We start from the raw sequence: 15,827 nt of genomic DNA, 5'->3' as shown, positions 1-15,827 counted from the left end.
CTGTTCATTGAGGTTTGCAGATATTTGTATATGCACAGCTGTCTTAAAGTCCTACCACAGCATTTTAATGAAAATGAGGTCTGGACTTTGCAGCAGCACTTTGATTATTTTCTTTTTCAGCCATTTGCTGCTGTACTTGGGATTGTTGTCCTGTTTTCTGACCTAATTTTAGCTGTCAAACAGATGGCTTCATGTGATCTAGAGGAGCTCATGATCGACTCAATGAGATATCCAGGTGCTGTGGCATCACCCTTCCACCACCGTGCTTGACCTTTAATATGAAGTGTTTGTGCTAATTGCAAATCTCTATTTTAGGCTAATTTGTCCAAAGGACGTCTTGTTGTTTGTTCAGATCCAGCTTTGTAAAACCTAAGCTGTGCTACCACACTCTTTTAAACAGAAGACGATTTTTCCTTGCAAACCCTCGAAAAAGTCATGCTTGTTCAGCCTTTTTTCAGTCATACCTTCATGAACTTTAACATTTAACCTACTAACTGAGGTCTGTAGAGTGTGAGATGTAGGTCTAGGGTTTTTTACCCTTTCTCTGAGCATTGCACTGTCTGACCTTGGTGTGAATTTGCTGGGGCGTCCACTCCTGGGAAGATAGCAGCGTAGTGTTAAAACACACCTGAATGGTCCAGACCAGCAAACTGTCAAAAACTTCTGCTTTTCTAGAGTTCCCCACACTTACTGGTTATCAGTTAAGTCAGTTAAGTCAAGTGCATTTAATTAGCCTGGCTAATACTTACACTTTTATTTCACATGAAAGCAGTGCAGGTCACTCAGTTTTGCCAGCAAAGTGGGACTCGCAGATATTTGAGCCTGTGAGTGTCTGTGAGAGGGCAGAGCGTCTGAAAAGTGTCTGCTGACCTTTTCTTCACCTTCAGCTTATGCAACTTGCTCATGTATACAGACAGAAGGCGGTCACAGCACTTCAGTGCTCACAGTAGTAAACGTATGTGTTACACCGTGCTGCTATCTTTGTACTTCACTGGTAAAATAAGGGCCTCAAATTGTATACACTTCTCTAAAGTAATGACTAAACAAGGAAAAAACACACAATATATAAGCCAAACCATATATTTTGATAATATATAACTTTAAAACACTGATGGAGTTATTAGGCTGTGTAATCAGACTGGATTGAAGGTAAACAAACTGGTTTCTAAAAGGTGATCGATACAGAAAAAAAACCTAAAACATCTCCAGTGCTTGACTGTAAAACATTATGAAGTAAATAAAAATGTGCTTACAGAAAAAATCAGAATGAATTTATTGGTTTTAACTGTTTTTTTTTTTTTTTTTTGTTTTTTTTTAAAAAAGCTCAATCAGGTAATTGGCCTACATTTTTCACGAGGCATGAGTTCAAACTAACTTTTTCACTATTTTAAAATTAAAAAGTCAAGCAGTTATTCAGATCAATAAGTCGTCATCAAAGTTTATTAGGTAATTATATAAGACTCGGGCTCCCCCCGTGTGAGCTGTTGCCTTTGGTGGGTTATACTGAACTGATTTAGTGGACGCACTGCAGTCCAGACAGACATTTTTCTTGAATTCAATCTGTTGGCCAGCTGAGCTCCGAGCTCACTGTAGCGCGTGTTTTCCACTAGAGGCAGGCGCTGTGTCCTGCGTGCCTGCACGGGACAAACAGGCTCCGGCTGGCTTGGCCTCATCAGGGGCGGATGTTTTCTCAGTACAACTTCCCAATTTCCCCACCCAACCCCCAAACCAGACGAGACCCAGGCCCAGAGTGAAGAAGTGATCCCCCACCCACCTAACCCCTGCAAGTATATTATTGCGCTTGTCTCTTCCCCACCTCCCTCCTTATCCACATTTGGCGCTGTGTTACTTTCATCAGCTGCACTGGAAAACCGCACAAACTGGAATCCAAAATCTAGGCAGAAAGTAGAATGACGCTCATTTCCGTCCATTGTAAGGGCTGAAAGTGACTCACATGATCCAAGTGGAGGTGTTTTAAAAAAAACTCAAAGTCGTTTTTTGTTCCTTCTTATTGATAGCTCACACGTCTGTCCTAGGAGTGAAGTATTTCCCCTGCAACTGCGGCAGCTTTAAAGCCTGCAACCCCGCCCCTTCGCACTATCACGGGAATCTAGACTGAAAGCTGGATGTGAAAAAAAAAAGTTTGGAGGTCTCGCAGAAACCACACTTTTCCTACCAGCTTCCATTTATGCGTTTATTCTTTTACTTTGGGAGGTTTTCGGCTGAGACTTTGCGTCAGACCTGGGTGTCCTCCTGACTGTTTTTCCCGGCTGAGATTTCTCCGACTTATTTTTTTCCTCTGCAGGAATACAGAGAGAGGGGGGGGGAACGGTCTGGCTGCTTAAAGGTATGTGGGAGGCATGTTGTCCACCGCTGAGACTGAGTTTGCTCTGAGATCACTGCTTTAAAATGCGATCTTTCGACTTCTTTACAGAATGATTGGTAATCTGTTCACATCTGATTGACTTCCGAGACATTAGAGATTGGAAAACACTCACAACGACGCAAAAGTTCAAATGGGGTGGTGTTGGTGGTGATTGGGGAGGGGGGTTTGGTGGGCAAAAAGTGTAAACAAATCCGCTCATAACTCCAGCACTTTGACGGATCTAGTCTCAGCGGGCCCGGTGGGGGGTTTTCTCTCCTTGTTTGTTTACGTTATTTCACTTTTTCGACAGATTTGTTTCGACAGCAAACTTTTGGCGACATGGACGCGCACCGTGGCGCGCCTCCGGCCGGGCAGCAGGTCGTGCACGTCCGCGGGGACTCGCAGACGGAGCTGGAGGCCCTCTTCACGGCGGTGATGAACCCCAACGCGGCCAAACAGCCTTCATCTCTCCCCATGAGGATGAGAAAGCTGCCGGACTCCTTCTTCAGACAGCCGGATCCCCGGGGCCACTCCAGACAAGTACTAAAAACAGCCGCTGTTCTCTCACCATGCAGGCTTACAGAGCAGACTCTGCATTACACTCAGGGCAAATCACAGCTGTGCAGTGACCACAGTGATGCAAAGTAATCCAAAAAACCTGCAGTCCGACAGAGTGGGGACACGACATGTTCTGTATGAGCAGGCAGGAGGGGGGTGAATACTTTAGAAACACACGGAGCTGATGCATTACATTCTGATCCTTTAGGTTATTTTTGATTAATGGTTTCATCTATAAGACGCCACAGTGGGGGAAAATTCTCTGATTTCACTGGAAAGACTAAAGGTTAGATGTACAGCTGAGTAAGTTAATTACTTACTCAGCTGTACACTCAGCTCTATATAAAATATACATATATATATATATACATATATATATATATATATACATATATATATATATACACATATATATATATACATATATATATATATATATATATATATATATATATATATATATATATATATATATATATATATATATATATATATATATATATATATATATATATATATATATATATATATATATATATATATATATATATATATATATATATATATATATATATATATATATATATATATATATATATATATATATATATACATACATACATACATACATACATACATACACATATATATATATATACATACATACATACATACATACATACACATATATATATATATACATACATACATACATACACACACACACACACACACACACACACACACACACACACTTTTTCTTTTTTACATGCAAAACAAATATTAAAAATATAAAAAAGTAAGTCAAAATGGAGCGGTTTTGTGGGTAAATAACAGCTTGACATGTACGTTTTATAAGACCTGGGGAATCTTGTTGCTTTCCTTCCTGCTTCCACATGGGTGGTAAATGGTTGCAGCTCAGGGTTTAAAGGGAAGTTGTTTACTTTAAGAGAATTTATTGTGCAAAAACACCAAACACTTCCTGCTGCTTCCATCTTCCTGCTGCTTTCATCTGTTTATCTAAGTGTCAAAACGAGACGTCTTAGAAATGTCAGCCAGCTATCGCAGACTGCCGCTTCGTAATACAAGCGTAAAATATTGCTCTTTAAAAAAAGAAGGGTTCAAAACAGTGTCTGTCCTGACTGACTGTCTTACTGAGGTTATTGGATTGTTTTCCATTTTACTCATTTTGTATATTTAAGGTGTTCAGATATGTCCTTAACTCTACTATGTTAGTTAGCTGGAGGTGGCAGGAGTGAAGATGCTAAGATTTGCTTTGGGAGTGACCAGGATGGAGAAGATTAGAAATGAGTGGAGAAATGGAGACAAAGTTAGAGAGGCAAGGCTGAGATGTTGGAGATGGAGCTGCCAGGCAGGAGGAAAAGAGGAAGTTTGTAGATGCATTGAAGGAGGAGATGCAGAGGGCTGGTGTGACAGAGGAACAGGGTGAGATGGAGCAGCAGTAAGAAGATTGTTATATGTTATAACGGTATTGGTGAGGTTCACAGAAGCCACAGGGAGAAACATTTGGATTTTCTTGTGACTACAAAGCACCTGTCTGTTTCAGAGTATTGTTATCATTTAAAATTGCATAACACTCTGATTTATTTCACAATCATCAGTCATACCTCCTTAAACGGTTTCTTATATTTTTAGATGTGACTCAAACATGAGAATTCTTGCAGTGTGTCAGACGTGATCAGCAGTAACATCTGGACAACTCTGTGGAAAGCAACACTAATACTGTGCACAGCACTGCGTAGCACTTGAGTTTGAACATGACCGGTTTAAATCTTCTTCCTCTTAGTGCTCACTCTGGTTTCCTTCCAGATCTTGTTGTCCATCCGGTCGGTTTATGTTTCTGATTGCCGTTTGTGGTTTCGTGACAGAGTTGTTAACCCTGCTTGTTTCTCGTCAGGCCAGTTCAGATGGAGGTGTGTGCGGCTCCCAGGCTCCTCATCACGTCCGCGCCCATTCCTCCCCTGCTTCCCTTCCTGTCAACTCCCTCTCCACTCAAGCAGCAGATGTAGCAGCAACACCAATCATACCCGATGACATGCCACTCCCCCGAGGTTGGGAAATGGCCAAAACACCGACTGGCCAGCGTTACTTCCTCAAGTAAGGTTAACCTCCAGTTTATCTGTGTTGCATCTCTTCTGCTCTGCAGGTTATTAGAAAGGTTCCCGTGTAGGAGGAGCCCCGTTCGTCTTGTTCCAGTCCTCTCTGTTGTGCATTGGCACTCATCCTGTGTTGCAACAAGTGGTTTTCACAATTTTCCAAATCTCAAGGTGGCATCTTATAAGAGTTTGATCACACTGATTGTTCAAGTGATTAATTTACAGTCACATTTGCTGCACTTTTGCTTGACAGCTGCCTGTAAAAATATGATAAAAATCATCAATAGTAGTTCAGGCTACGTGGATCATCAAACTTACCTATTTCAAAGCTAATTATATTTGCTCGTAACGTTTCTTTAGATTTTTCACTAGATTTTTTTCCTGCAACAGAAAGCAGTGCAAACAATGTGATAAAAAGTGATGGGAAACAGTGAGGAGAGGCATGCAGGAGTGCTGCTGTAACCAAGGCCTGAAACAAATTAGCTTCATGCAGCCAGAAAATGTTCTGACTAGTTTTGCAACCAGTGCGGTTGTAACTTCACAGGAGCACATGGCCTGGCAGCTGACACTCCTGACAAAGGTCATTGTAGTTTACAGCAGCACGAATGTTGTCATTTGTCTGTGTGAATGTGATTGTGCGAGTGTGTGAGCGTCTGGTCGTACAGGTAAAGCAGGTCCGAGGCTCCTTATCCAGCAGGTTACAGTAGTTTAACAGTCACAGATGCGTTTAGACTTGTTGTGTTTTTTCAGTCACCTGGATAAGACAACCACTTGGCATGACCCTCGCCTGGCACAGCTTCAGTCAGCTGCGGCTCAGCATCCCATCTCTGGCCCTCCAGTCCATGCCCACTCCCTCAGCAACCCAGCACCTACAACGCAACCACAAAACATCAACCCAGAGAAAGGTATCACTCTGCTAGCTCCTACAAACCCTCAGCTCGCCGTCCAGTTTCTATGAAAAGCACAGACCTGCTTCTGATAATAACTCCACCTCCGGTGGATCAGGTCTTTGCTGGGTGGGATTTCTTTATCCTTTTGGTGGCTCTGGTGATTTTGGTGGAAGCAAAATCACAGAGATGGGACTCTTGGATTTCATCCGAGAGAAATCAGGAGCAGTTTTCCTTACTTGGATGCAGGTTTTCCAGTTAAAAAGGACCGTCTTATCTTTAAATAAATTAAAATCTAAAGGTCAGTTCACCCAAATTGCAATTATTTATATATTTTCTTTAGCTTTTTTTGACGGGGCAAATGACAGACTGACTGTAAATGTGCGTGGAGACAGCATGGGGGACTGCATGAAACAAAGTACATTGCTGTGTTTTGATGCAGCTGCACAATAAGAGATTTCTGTGTACATTGGCATGTGTCAGAAAATGATAAAAATCAACCGGTCTTAAAATTAGGTAAATACAACATCAGATGAACAACAACAAAACATGACATATTACATCGTGTCACTGCTTTTAAAAAAAAAAAAAAAACACAAAAAAAACTCTCAAATGCAGAAGCAGTGTGTGGGGGAAAAAGCTAAGTAGACCCTGACTGTTTCCTTAGGAAATTTGAGGTGAAGTAATAGCAAATGCACTTGATTAATTGATCAACACCATGTTTGAGCACCTATGAGTGAGTATTTATTGAGCAAAGACAACCACAATGATCTTAGAGAAGCCGCTGTTTCTGGCCATTGATCTGCAAATGATTATAAAGTTATACAAGGTTATATAAGGTCTTCATTGTACAGTTAGAATTACTCACACGTGGAAAATATTCAAGACAGTTGCCAGTCTTCTCAGGAGTGGATGTCCCAACAATGGTCAGATTACGCAACGCTTAGAGAAACCGCAACAAAAAGAGCTGCGTATCAGACTTGACAGGCTTCAGTTGGTTATTAAATGTTAAAGGTCATGGCATTACAGTTAGAAAAAGACTGAACAGGTAAGGCTTGTTTGGAAAGGTTGCCAGGAGAAAGCCTGCATGGCTCGGCTTTGCCAAGGTGGATCTGGACAAACCAAAAGACTTCTGGAACAATGTCCTTTGGACAGATGAGACCAAAGTAGAGATGCACAATCACGTTTCACAAAAGCCAAATGCAGCATATCAGCACAAACGCCTCAGATTAACTGTCAAGCACGGATATACGCCACGGTGCGCGTCCATGTCGCCAAAAGTTTGCTGTCGAAACAAATCTGTCGAAAAAGTGAAATAACGTAAACAAACAAGGAGAGAAAACCCCCCACCGGGCCCGCTGAGACTAGATCCGTCAAAGTGCTGGAGTTATGAGCGGATTTGTTTACACGGATATGATTTGGGCTCATTTTGCAGCCACAGAACCACAGAATGTGTTACTTCAGCATTGTAACAGTGAGTCAGACTTCCTCCACAGTGACCACTGGTAAACTCAACAGTAAAATGTTCTTGCTGCTAAAGGTTATTCTACAATCTGCTGAATCATACGTAGATGCTCACACACTGCTTCTGCATTTGCTTTTGTTTTTATTAGATAATATATATATTTTATATTAGATATAAAATTGTAGGGGGATGTACTTTCTTTTTACTATGATTTTTTTTTCCTTTAAACTTTCAAAACAAAAGTTTAACTGTAAATTTATTTTTGCTTATTTAATTTTCTGAATGTAACTTTACCGTGCCATAGCCTGCTGCGTTCAGTGAGAAAGACCTTAAAATCAAAAATTAAAGTCCTCCAGATGCTCCTCTCCAAAAGAAAGACGTGATTATTGAAGCAACATCAGTATTTATTCAATAATCACCAGTGTAGATGATTAGTGATTGTTAAGGCAAATTAGAATAACATAATCTGCCTTAAAAATTGGTTACATTATGTCAGCTTGTTTCTCCTTTCGATCATGAAGTTAAAAATTGTATAAGAAACTGTTCATATACAGTAATCGGTCAGAATCCCTTTTGTTCCTGTTTAAAAACCTTCTGCTATGTGGTCTCTAGAATTTCCTAAATGGTGATGGTGCTTTTGTAAAGGGGACTTCTATATTTTTCGGTTGTAATTTGGGTGAACGAAAGCATTTTTTAAAGAAAAAGAAAATTGTGCAGTCCTTTTCTGTCTCTCCACCCCGGGACAGTGGACAGTACCATAACGAGGTGATAGTAGTCACCTCCCCAATGTCTTAAACGCACTGCATTCAGAGAGGATTCACATAGATTAGAATATTTTTCCTTCGCAGGAAACACTGTAAGTATTTACCCTCTAACTTTCACTTCTATCCATAAAATCTTTACAAACTAGAGACAACACAGAAATTAAAGGACGTGGGCCATATTCTACTCTTTTTTTTTTATTATTTTTTTCTCTCAGTACTCCATGCTCTCCATCTACCATTTGCCTTCTCACTGTGTACTTTCACTGCTGTTCAGGTCCACTGCCTGAAGGCTGGGAGCAGGCTGTGACTGCAGATGGAGAGATGTACTACATCGATCACATAAATAAGAACACCACATGGGTCGACCCGCGTCTAGGTAGCACACTATCAAATTTGTGTCTCCTAAATTGACAATTCTTGTTTGTCAATGAGAACTATTTTGTTCCAATGTCCACCATCACAAGTTGCTTTGTGGCAACCATAAAAAATTTTTTAAAAAGAAAGATCGCAAAGTTTTGAAAAGTTTACTCATAACTGTAAATGCTAAAATGTTGTGAAAAATATTCAGGTAATTCTCAAAAAGCATCTCTTCCTGTCGTTTTCTGTGTTACAGCTCAGAAGATGAACCCCAGCATCCTCGGCATGGCAATGCAGCAAAGTCAGGAAAAGGACAGGCTCAGATGCAAGCAAGGCATCCCTCAGCAAATCCCACCACAGGTCAGGGGTCAAACTGCGCCCAAACTCTTGCGCTTCATTTTAAATTGCACAGTTGTGTCCATAAGCTGCTGCATAGAGAAGTTTTTTAGCTTACCTAGTTGTCCTGTGCTGTATATCAAACAGGAAATTAGACCATAATGAAGTTTTAGTTTTTTGCAGTGTTCATTTTGAGTGTAACACAAAGTCATACAAGTAGGTGTGTGCGTCTTGCGTTTCAGGATGTAGGAGGAAGGAGCCAGATGCCCGGCGGGATGGACCACGACAGGAGCGCACAGACACTCGTCCCGTCTCTGGATGTCAGAATCAGAGCATCGAACCACGAACCTACACTTAATGGGTGAGTGGTGATCATTGAAGTCATGGGTGTTGACTCATAAGAAATTTAGAAGTGTTTACCCCCGCCAAAAAAAAAAAAAAAATCAACTTGATCTTCACAGCATAACAAAAGCCTTTCAAATTTCAGGGAGATCAATCTGTCCAATGAAACGTAAACCATCGTAATTCCATGCCCACTAAGTGGGAAGCCAACAAAAAGCCCCCCCCCCCCTTTAAAAAAAATGGGTGGTTTATCCCTCCTGACTGATTTTTCTCTAGTTTTTTTTTTTGTTGTTGTTGTTGGTGTTGTTGTTTCTGATGGTAGTGTGAGATGGTACAGCTCCAGTCAGGTTTCACCGGATTTCCAGCTGCTGCAGGATGGCACATCAGTACATGCCACCACAAGAACCGCTTCAGTGTGGAAAAGATATAAAGAGATACAAGGAGAGCTGGACAGTGCCGTAGAAGGTCCTCAACCCAACAGCAACACCGGTGTCTGCTTACGAGGAGGAGCGCTCCCAAACCCTTACAGAATTACCTCTAGCTGGGTTATCTCGAGGCTCGACATCCTTTAGTGGGCCCTGTGCTCACAGCTTAACATTGCAGCCAATCCAGGATTGGTAATCACTAATCACAGATGATATTGCATTGTAACCGTCATTTACCAAGGTGTCACGCATGCTCAATGTGAACCTGCGCTCATCCATTAAGGAAACAGGCACCAGTGGTGGACCTGCCAGTCTGGTAAATGCCCTCTTCAACTCTGTGTGTGTGAGGCTTGTTTCCTCTTAGCTCCACCAAACTCTTGAGACTGTACTAGGAGACATAGCAGAACTTCTTGCAACTCCACATATGGATATCCCATGCTGAATGAGCCAACAAGGACACTAACAAAAACCAAAACTACAGAAAAATCCATCAGAAGGGACAACGAGATAGCGAAGATCTGTGGTCACCACCTGCAAACAAATATTACGTAAATTAATATTTCTAGAAGGCACTGGCAGTTCAGTCACCAGAAAAAGATGTTGTATCTGTAATCTCTTTAAAGTCTACTGTGAGCCGAGATGCTAAAACAAGGTAACTGTGGTTTGCATGTTTCTTTGTGCAGCGCTCACTCTCGCAATGAGAGCACTGACAGCGGTCTGAGCGTCAGCAGCCTACCCCGCACGACGGACCACATGCTGAGCTCTGTGGAGCACATGGACACTGGTAGTGTACCTAAACACACAACATCCATGACACAAAAACACAGACTTGGGTTTCTGTGGTGGGGAAATAAGGCTTTTGATTAATCATCCATCCACACTCTAGCTAAACCAAATTAATGATTAACATAGTGTGAAGATCTTATCCTGCCATCCTTTGTTTTTAGTTGGGGTTATTTTGTGAGAGTAAATGTGTCACAACTTAAGCCACTGACAGTGAAACTGAAATTCAGTGCAGCTTGAAATCCTTTGAACCTTTTGTTGATTTAAAGCAACATTTTTCTGATTCATTCAGGTGACTCGGAGCCCCCCTCAATGGCCTTGCAGGACTCGATGCCCGTGCTCCCGATGTCCGAGGGCGAGGAGCTGATGCCCTGTATCCCAGAGGGTCTGAGTTCAGACCTGCTGATGGACATGGAGACCGTTCTCTCCGGCTCGCACATGGACAGAGACAGTCTGCTCACCTGGCTATAGACACGACCAGCCACTGGTCCAAATGTAATTTGGCATCAAATTTCCATAACGTGACTGAGAATTCTGGTGGATTTTTGGCTCCAAAGGTGGTACAGAACAACATTACAGAGAGAATATGCTACCGTTGTGTGATGGATAACCTAACACTACTCACATCCTGAGGAAGAAGGTGGTAAGCTGCTGGTATTTTACTCTTTTTGGCCCTGGTTTTAAAGAGAAGCACGACAGAACATCCATGTTTTCATTTTTCTAATAACACTCCATTCTTTTTAGTCTTTACTTGGTAGCTGGTTTGTAACAAACTTTTAAAGTGCCCCTGTTATACTCATTTACAGGTTCAGAATTTTATTTTAAATGTTTACTAGAAAAATCTATAAATGATTTTTTTAATGCCGTTTTTCTCAAACTGTACATTTAAAAATGCTTTGTTATTTACACTCCTGTCTCTTTAAGATGGTCACTAAAAGGCTGCTCTGTTTGGTTGGTTGAAATGACAAAGGCAAGGAAACACTGAACAGGTTATGAAGTTAACAGGTTTTTTAACAGTCTAAGAGGCATTGGGTGCAAGCAGAAAAGCATTATTCACATTAGCATTAAATTCAATAGTTTATTATTTTCTCTCACAGAGAGCATTTTGCATGTAATTAAGGCTAAAATCACAGCACTCCTATAGTTTTTAACTTATGTTAATGATGTCTGGTCGAAGAACTCTAATGTTAGGTACATTTATAATTACCAACTCTGTTGGTGATATAATGGTGGCCTGCATCTGGATTTAACTAGTTCCTCATGCTTGCTTTTGGGCTCTGCAAAACTGCCAAGTGGATAATATGTGTTACATAGTGAGTTAGATGAGTAACGGAGGAAAAGCCTGAACTGCTTAGAAAGCCCCTCAAACTGTTAAGCAATATTATGAAGTCCAGTAAATGGTGTGGCATGCAAAAATTAATTTTAAAAAACTTTAACCACAAGGTGTCAGCGTTTTACAATAAAATTTTACAGTAGTTGTCCACGCAACAAAATGGAAGTTTGTTTCTGCCACTTGAAAGAAAGAAAGAAAGAAAGAAAGAAAGAAAGAATTTGCAGATCTAAGTTGAAATTTATCTCAAAATTTAGATTTTTAAATTTTTAAAGTTCCAAGTTAAGTTAAAATTTTTGAGATAATTAAAATTTTTAGGAAGTATGTTTAATTATCAACTACAAAAAAAAAAACTGTGCCATTAACAAGCTTTCATACACCCAGAAATGCATTATTTTATGTGCTTTTCAAAATATTTTGTGTTACTATCCAAACATATGAACCTTAATGTTTCTTTTTTAAAAATTTGACTTTTGTACCCAAATTATTAGGCTCAATATGATAGCAGCATGAATTCTGTACACATGTGACACTAACACTTACTTTTATCAAGTTTGAACATTTCATGCTGATCTCAGCAGATTAGCTCACACAGATTAGAGACTACACTGACACAGTGCACCATCTTGTGGTTCAAAGTGGTATTACAGAAGAGTACAGGCCAGCCCTATTTACTCTTCAGCTGATATCATATTTGCAACACACAGACATCATCGCTACAATAAGATCCTTTTAACATTCACAAATAATAACAACAGCATATTAGGGGTACTTTAAAAAACAGAGTGAATTGACAAAAAGAGCATTTTAAAAGAATAAAAGTGGTACAGAAGCGATACAACACTTTGTTACACACACACACACACACACACACACACACACACACACACACACACACACACACACACACATTTAGTGGGTTACTACGTCAAAACAGCCTCTAAATTCAGATTTTTAAATGTACATGAGTGCTAAAAACAACAACAACAACAAAACATTCCTAGCAAGGGTCAGAACTAAGCAATCAAACTCAATAACTAACACTAGGTAGGTTATACCTGACTAAAGACCCCTGCTGAAAAGCTACCACTGTTCTGGTTTAGGGACTTGATGCACTCTTGTGGTGTGACTATAGAATTTGGCATGAATGAAGATGCTAAAAGGAGTCGCATTTACTTCCAAACCTTCCAAAACTTAAAAACAGTTGTTTGAAATCCTCACAAGCAAAAGTATTAAAACTTTGTCTAAAGACCTGACAATTCAAAGCCTGCCATTAAATAAAAATAATAAAAAGAGCTACAGAGTGATGCCACCATAAAAAAGGAGTCTTAGTTTGAAGACTAAAACTAGGATATAGTCTGCTTTCAGGAGTCCTCCTCACACAGAGGGGAGCTGTTACAGAGAACATCTTCAGTGAATGATCTCATGATCAGTGTAACGCAATGTCTCACAATACAGGATTTTCCCCCGGCAAACTGTAATCCCGAGTCATCTGGTGATTTGATGAAGTTTATTAATTAATTAGCCCATCTCTGTTCTAAAAAGAAACCCTGACACTGCTCTGATGTAAAATCTCTGCATATACAGTTACTAACATATAGGTTTTACTTGTCTTGTTGCCATGTTAGGTTGCATTTTATTCCCATGATTTTGTGCACACAGATCTGGATTGAAACTTCACAAGTATGTTCTAGAGGTTTGTTATACTGGATTGCGTAGCGTGTGGCTGCTTTGTCCACCCCTTTTCTTTGTTGGGTTTTTTTTTCTAACAGATTAAATCATCTGCCAGCATTCCTCCAGCTTTGATAATTAAACTGGTTTATTCCCTTTTTTTGGCTTGAGGCGATCCTAATGATTCTCCTTGTATAACACCAAAGCATCACCTCCACACAGAAAAACATGCAAGCCAAGTTTGAACTTCTCAACTGCAAATCAGCTACAGTTTTTATCATTGCTGCTTATTTTTCAGATGCACTTTTCTACTATTTCAGGCATCCAGTGTTACCCCTTAATTTCCCAAATTGCAAATGCATCAAAATTAATGGGGAGGATGTCAAAGGCTAATTGTGCTTTTCTCATATTCAATGAAACGATAAGTCATGTGTCTGATTTACATTATATTCTTTTTAGAATATCTTGTAGAAGATGCAGTCTTTCATTTCAGCTTGTTGTTTATTAACCAGTAAAATTTAATTTTGGCTAATAATCATTACAGCTAACTGCAACAACTAACCTGTTTCACAGTCTACAGCTACTTGATGTAGATTAGATGGTTTTACAGGAAAGAAACATCATGCCAGCAGTTTTGCATGACTAGGAATGCATTAGATGCCTGGAATAGTAGGAAAAATACAATATTATCATAAAGAAATAATCCTTTTTTAGTGCTAATAAGATATTGATTTGCTGCCACGCTGTAGAATTATAATTGTTTGTGGCTCAAGCGAAAAGTGTCGTGCTTCATAAAAGGACTTCAGCATAAATCAAAGATCCTGTTCTGACTTCTCCAAAAAGAAAAATACTAAATGCGGATGCTGTGTTTGTAGTATATATTTTACTCTAACTGAAAAGGCTATCTGAAGTTGCAATGCAGGAGGCAAGCATCAGCAGGGGAGCAGTTTAATTCTCCCTTATTAGTAAAGCTATGTAAGAAGTGTATAATCTGTTTGGGTTTTTTTTTTTGTTTGTTTGTTTGTTTTTTTTATCTGCTCGGTTGTTTCTGCAGTGTGTGTTTATATATTTTATCTAAAGTTGAAGCTTTTAATTGTTGGTGAAAGAATTTCCTCTAACCAGCATTGTTAAATATATCTATTAGTATACAGTATAGAGTAAAAAGGTATAATTAACCCTCCCCCACAGTCAACGTTTTGTGATATTTCCTAAATTTAAGTACCAAACTTACTGAGCGGCTTACTGCTCGTACACATAGTGCAACACACTACCTAGCCTAATATTTATCTGAGGATGCATGACACTTGCTATGTATGTCACATATAATGACTTTTGTTATCCTATTTACAGAAAGTTTGGAAGCAATCAGACTTATTTTATACCTTTTTATGCATGCGATTTATATAAATGTTCTTTGTAATCATTTTAAAGGAGTTTCTGTTTAACAAACTTTTATGTACCCCTAAATAAAAACATTGTTTCTTGTGATGTGCTGAGTTTGTATTGTACTTTTCGTACCAAACAAAATACTCTCCCTTACAGTTCTGAGATTTTTACGTATTAAAAAACAATAAATTTATCCGGTCCCTAGCAGGCCTTTAAAATTAAACGCAACCTCAAAGGAGCAGTAATAAATGATATATTCCATTCATTTCATTAACAAAAACTGAGCCACAATGCAGAAGTAGTCCTGAAAAACTTACTGCTTCCATAGGAATTAAGAGGGTATGAAATTCACTAGATTAACTGATCATCAGCAGGTGTGGGCACCTCTATAAAAGCAGAAGTTTTGGAGCATTCAGGTGTGTATTAACACAATGCCTAGAAGGAAAGACTTCAGAAACTATCTTAAAGAAGCGGTTGTTGCTGCGCATCCATCTTAGACCACCTTTATTTCTTGTTTTCAGTAGCAACCAATGCCTATGATTGTCCCAGAGCACATTTTGAACAACACCATGGGCATTTCAGATTTTACACAGGTGGCTAGTTGTTACACTCTGGAAATGAAGGTGAGTGTTATTAACTCTCTGGGGTTGTATAAGCGGTTATAAATCATGCTGCAATGACATTATGAAAAAAAGAGAAAAAAAACCCCTCCTTTCTATTGGTGGAAAAATGTACCATGTCGACCAATTTAACATGGTTGTTTAGGAACAGAGGAAAGTTTTGGGAGTGATGGCAGAGACACATAGAGAGAGCAAGTTTCGAGATGTGACAGATTTGTGATGTTTAGCGTGGAGTGTACAGTTAGTGTGTTGTGTTGTCTTGTGTAGTTAGTATATTCGTTGTTTCGTTTTGTGTGTCAGTAAGGCACTAATGAATGTCACAAAGGTAGATTGCAATGTAAACACTGTCCCCAGGTGGATGCTGGAGACAGTGTCTGCTGCTGCCTGCATGCCTGCTGCTGTCAGGCCTGCAGGTTTTAGG

The 15,827-nt window shown here is 39.7% G+C and overlaps 1 protein-coding gene across 3 annotated transcripts; it reads left to right on the top strand.

Moving 5' to 3' along the window:
- The first annotated feature begins 2,058 nt into the window (after positions 1–2,058).
- Positions 2,059–14,888, top strand: LOC134637372 (transcriptional coactivator YAP1-like). 3 transcript variants are annotated; one of them, XM_063487780.1, is made up of 9 exons: positions 2,059–2,347; positions 2,676–2,905; positions 4,842–5,041; positions 5,791–5,945; positions 8,431–8,532; positions 8,770–8,873; positions 9,092–9,210; positions 10,300–10,400; positions 10,692–14,888. In XM_063487780.1, exons 2-9 carry the CDS (start codon positions 2,705–2,707, stop codon positions 10,868–10,870), a joined length of 1,161 nt encoding a protein of 386 aa, XP_063343850.1. In that variant the 5' UTR covers positions 2,059–2,347; positions 2,676–2,704; the 3' UTR covers positions 10,871–14,888. The 3 variants fall into 3 exon arrangements, with proteins under 3 accessions (XP_063343850.1, XP_063343849.1, XP_063343851.1); XM_063487779.1 differs by lacking the exon at positions 2,059–2,347 and adding an exon at positions 2,366–2,442; XM_063487781.1 differs by lacking the exons at positions 2,059–2,347; positions 8,431–8,532 and adding an exon at positions 2,366–2,442.
- The last annotated feature ends 939 nt before the right edge of the window (positions 14,889–15,827 follow it).

This window comes from Pelmatolapia mariae, linkage group LG10_11 (genome assembly GCF_036321145.2).
Source record: "Pelmatolapia mariae isolate MD_Pm_ZW linkage group LG10_11, Pm_UMD_F_2, whole genome shotgun sequence".
Classification (NCBI taxonomy): Eukaryota; Metazoa; Chordata; class Actinopteri; order Cichliformes; family Cichlidae; genus Pelmatolapia; species Pelmatolapia mariae.
Note: the sequence above shows the minus strand (reverse complement) of the source record. Positions and strands in the feature narration are given on the sequence as shown.

Coding starts and splice junctions, on each gene's coding strand:
- LOC134637372 (XM_063487779.1), top strand. Junction 8,533..8,769: donor ATGGGTCGACCCGCGTCTAG/GTAGCACACTAT, acceptor TCTGTGTTACAG/CTCAGAAGATGAACCCCAGC. Junction 10,401..10,691: donor TGTGGAGCACATGGACACTG/GTAGTGTACCTA, acceptor TGATTCATTCAG/GTGACTCGGAGCCCCCCTCA.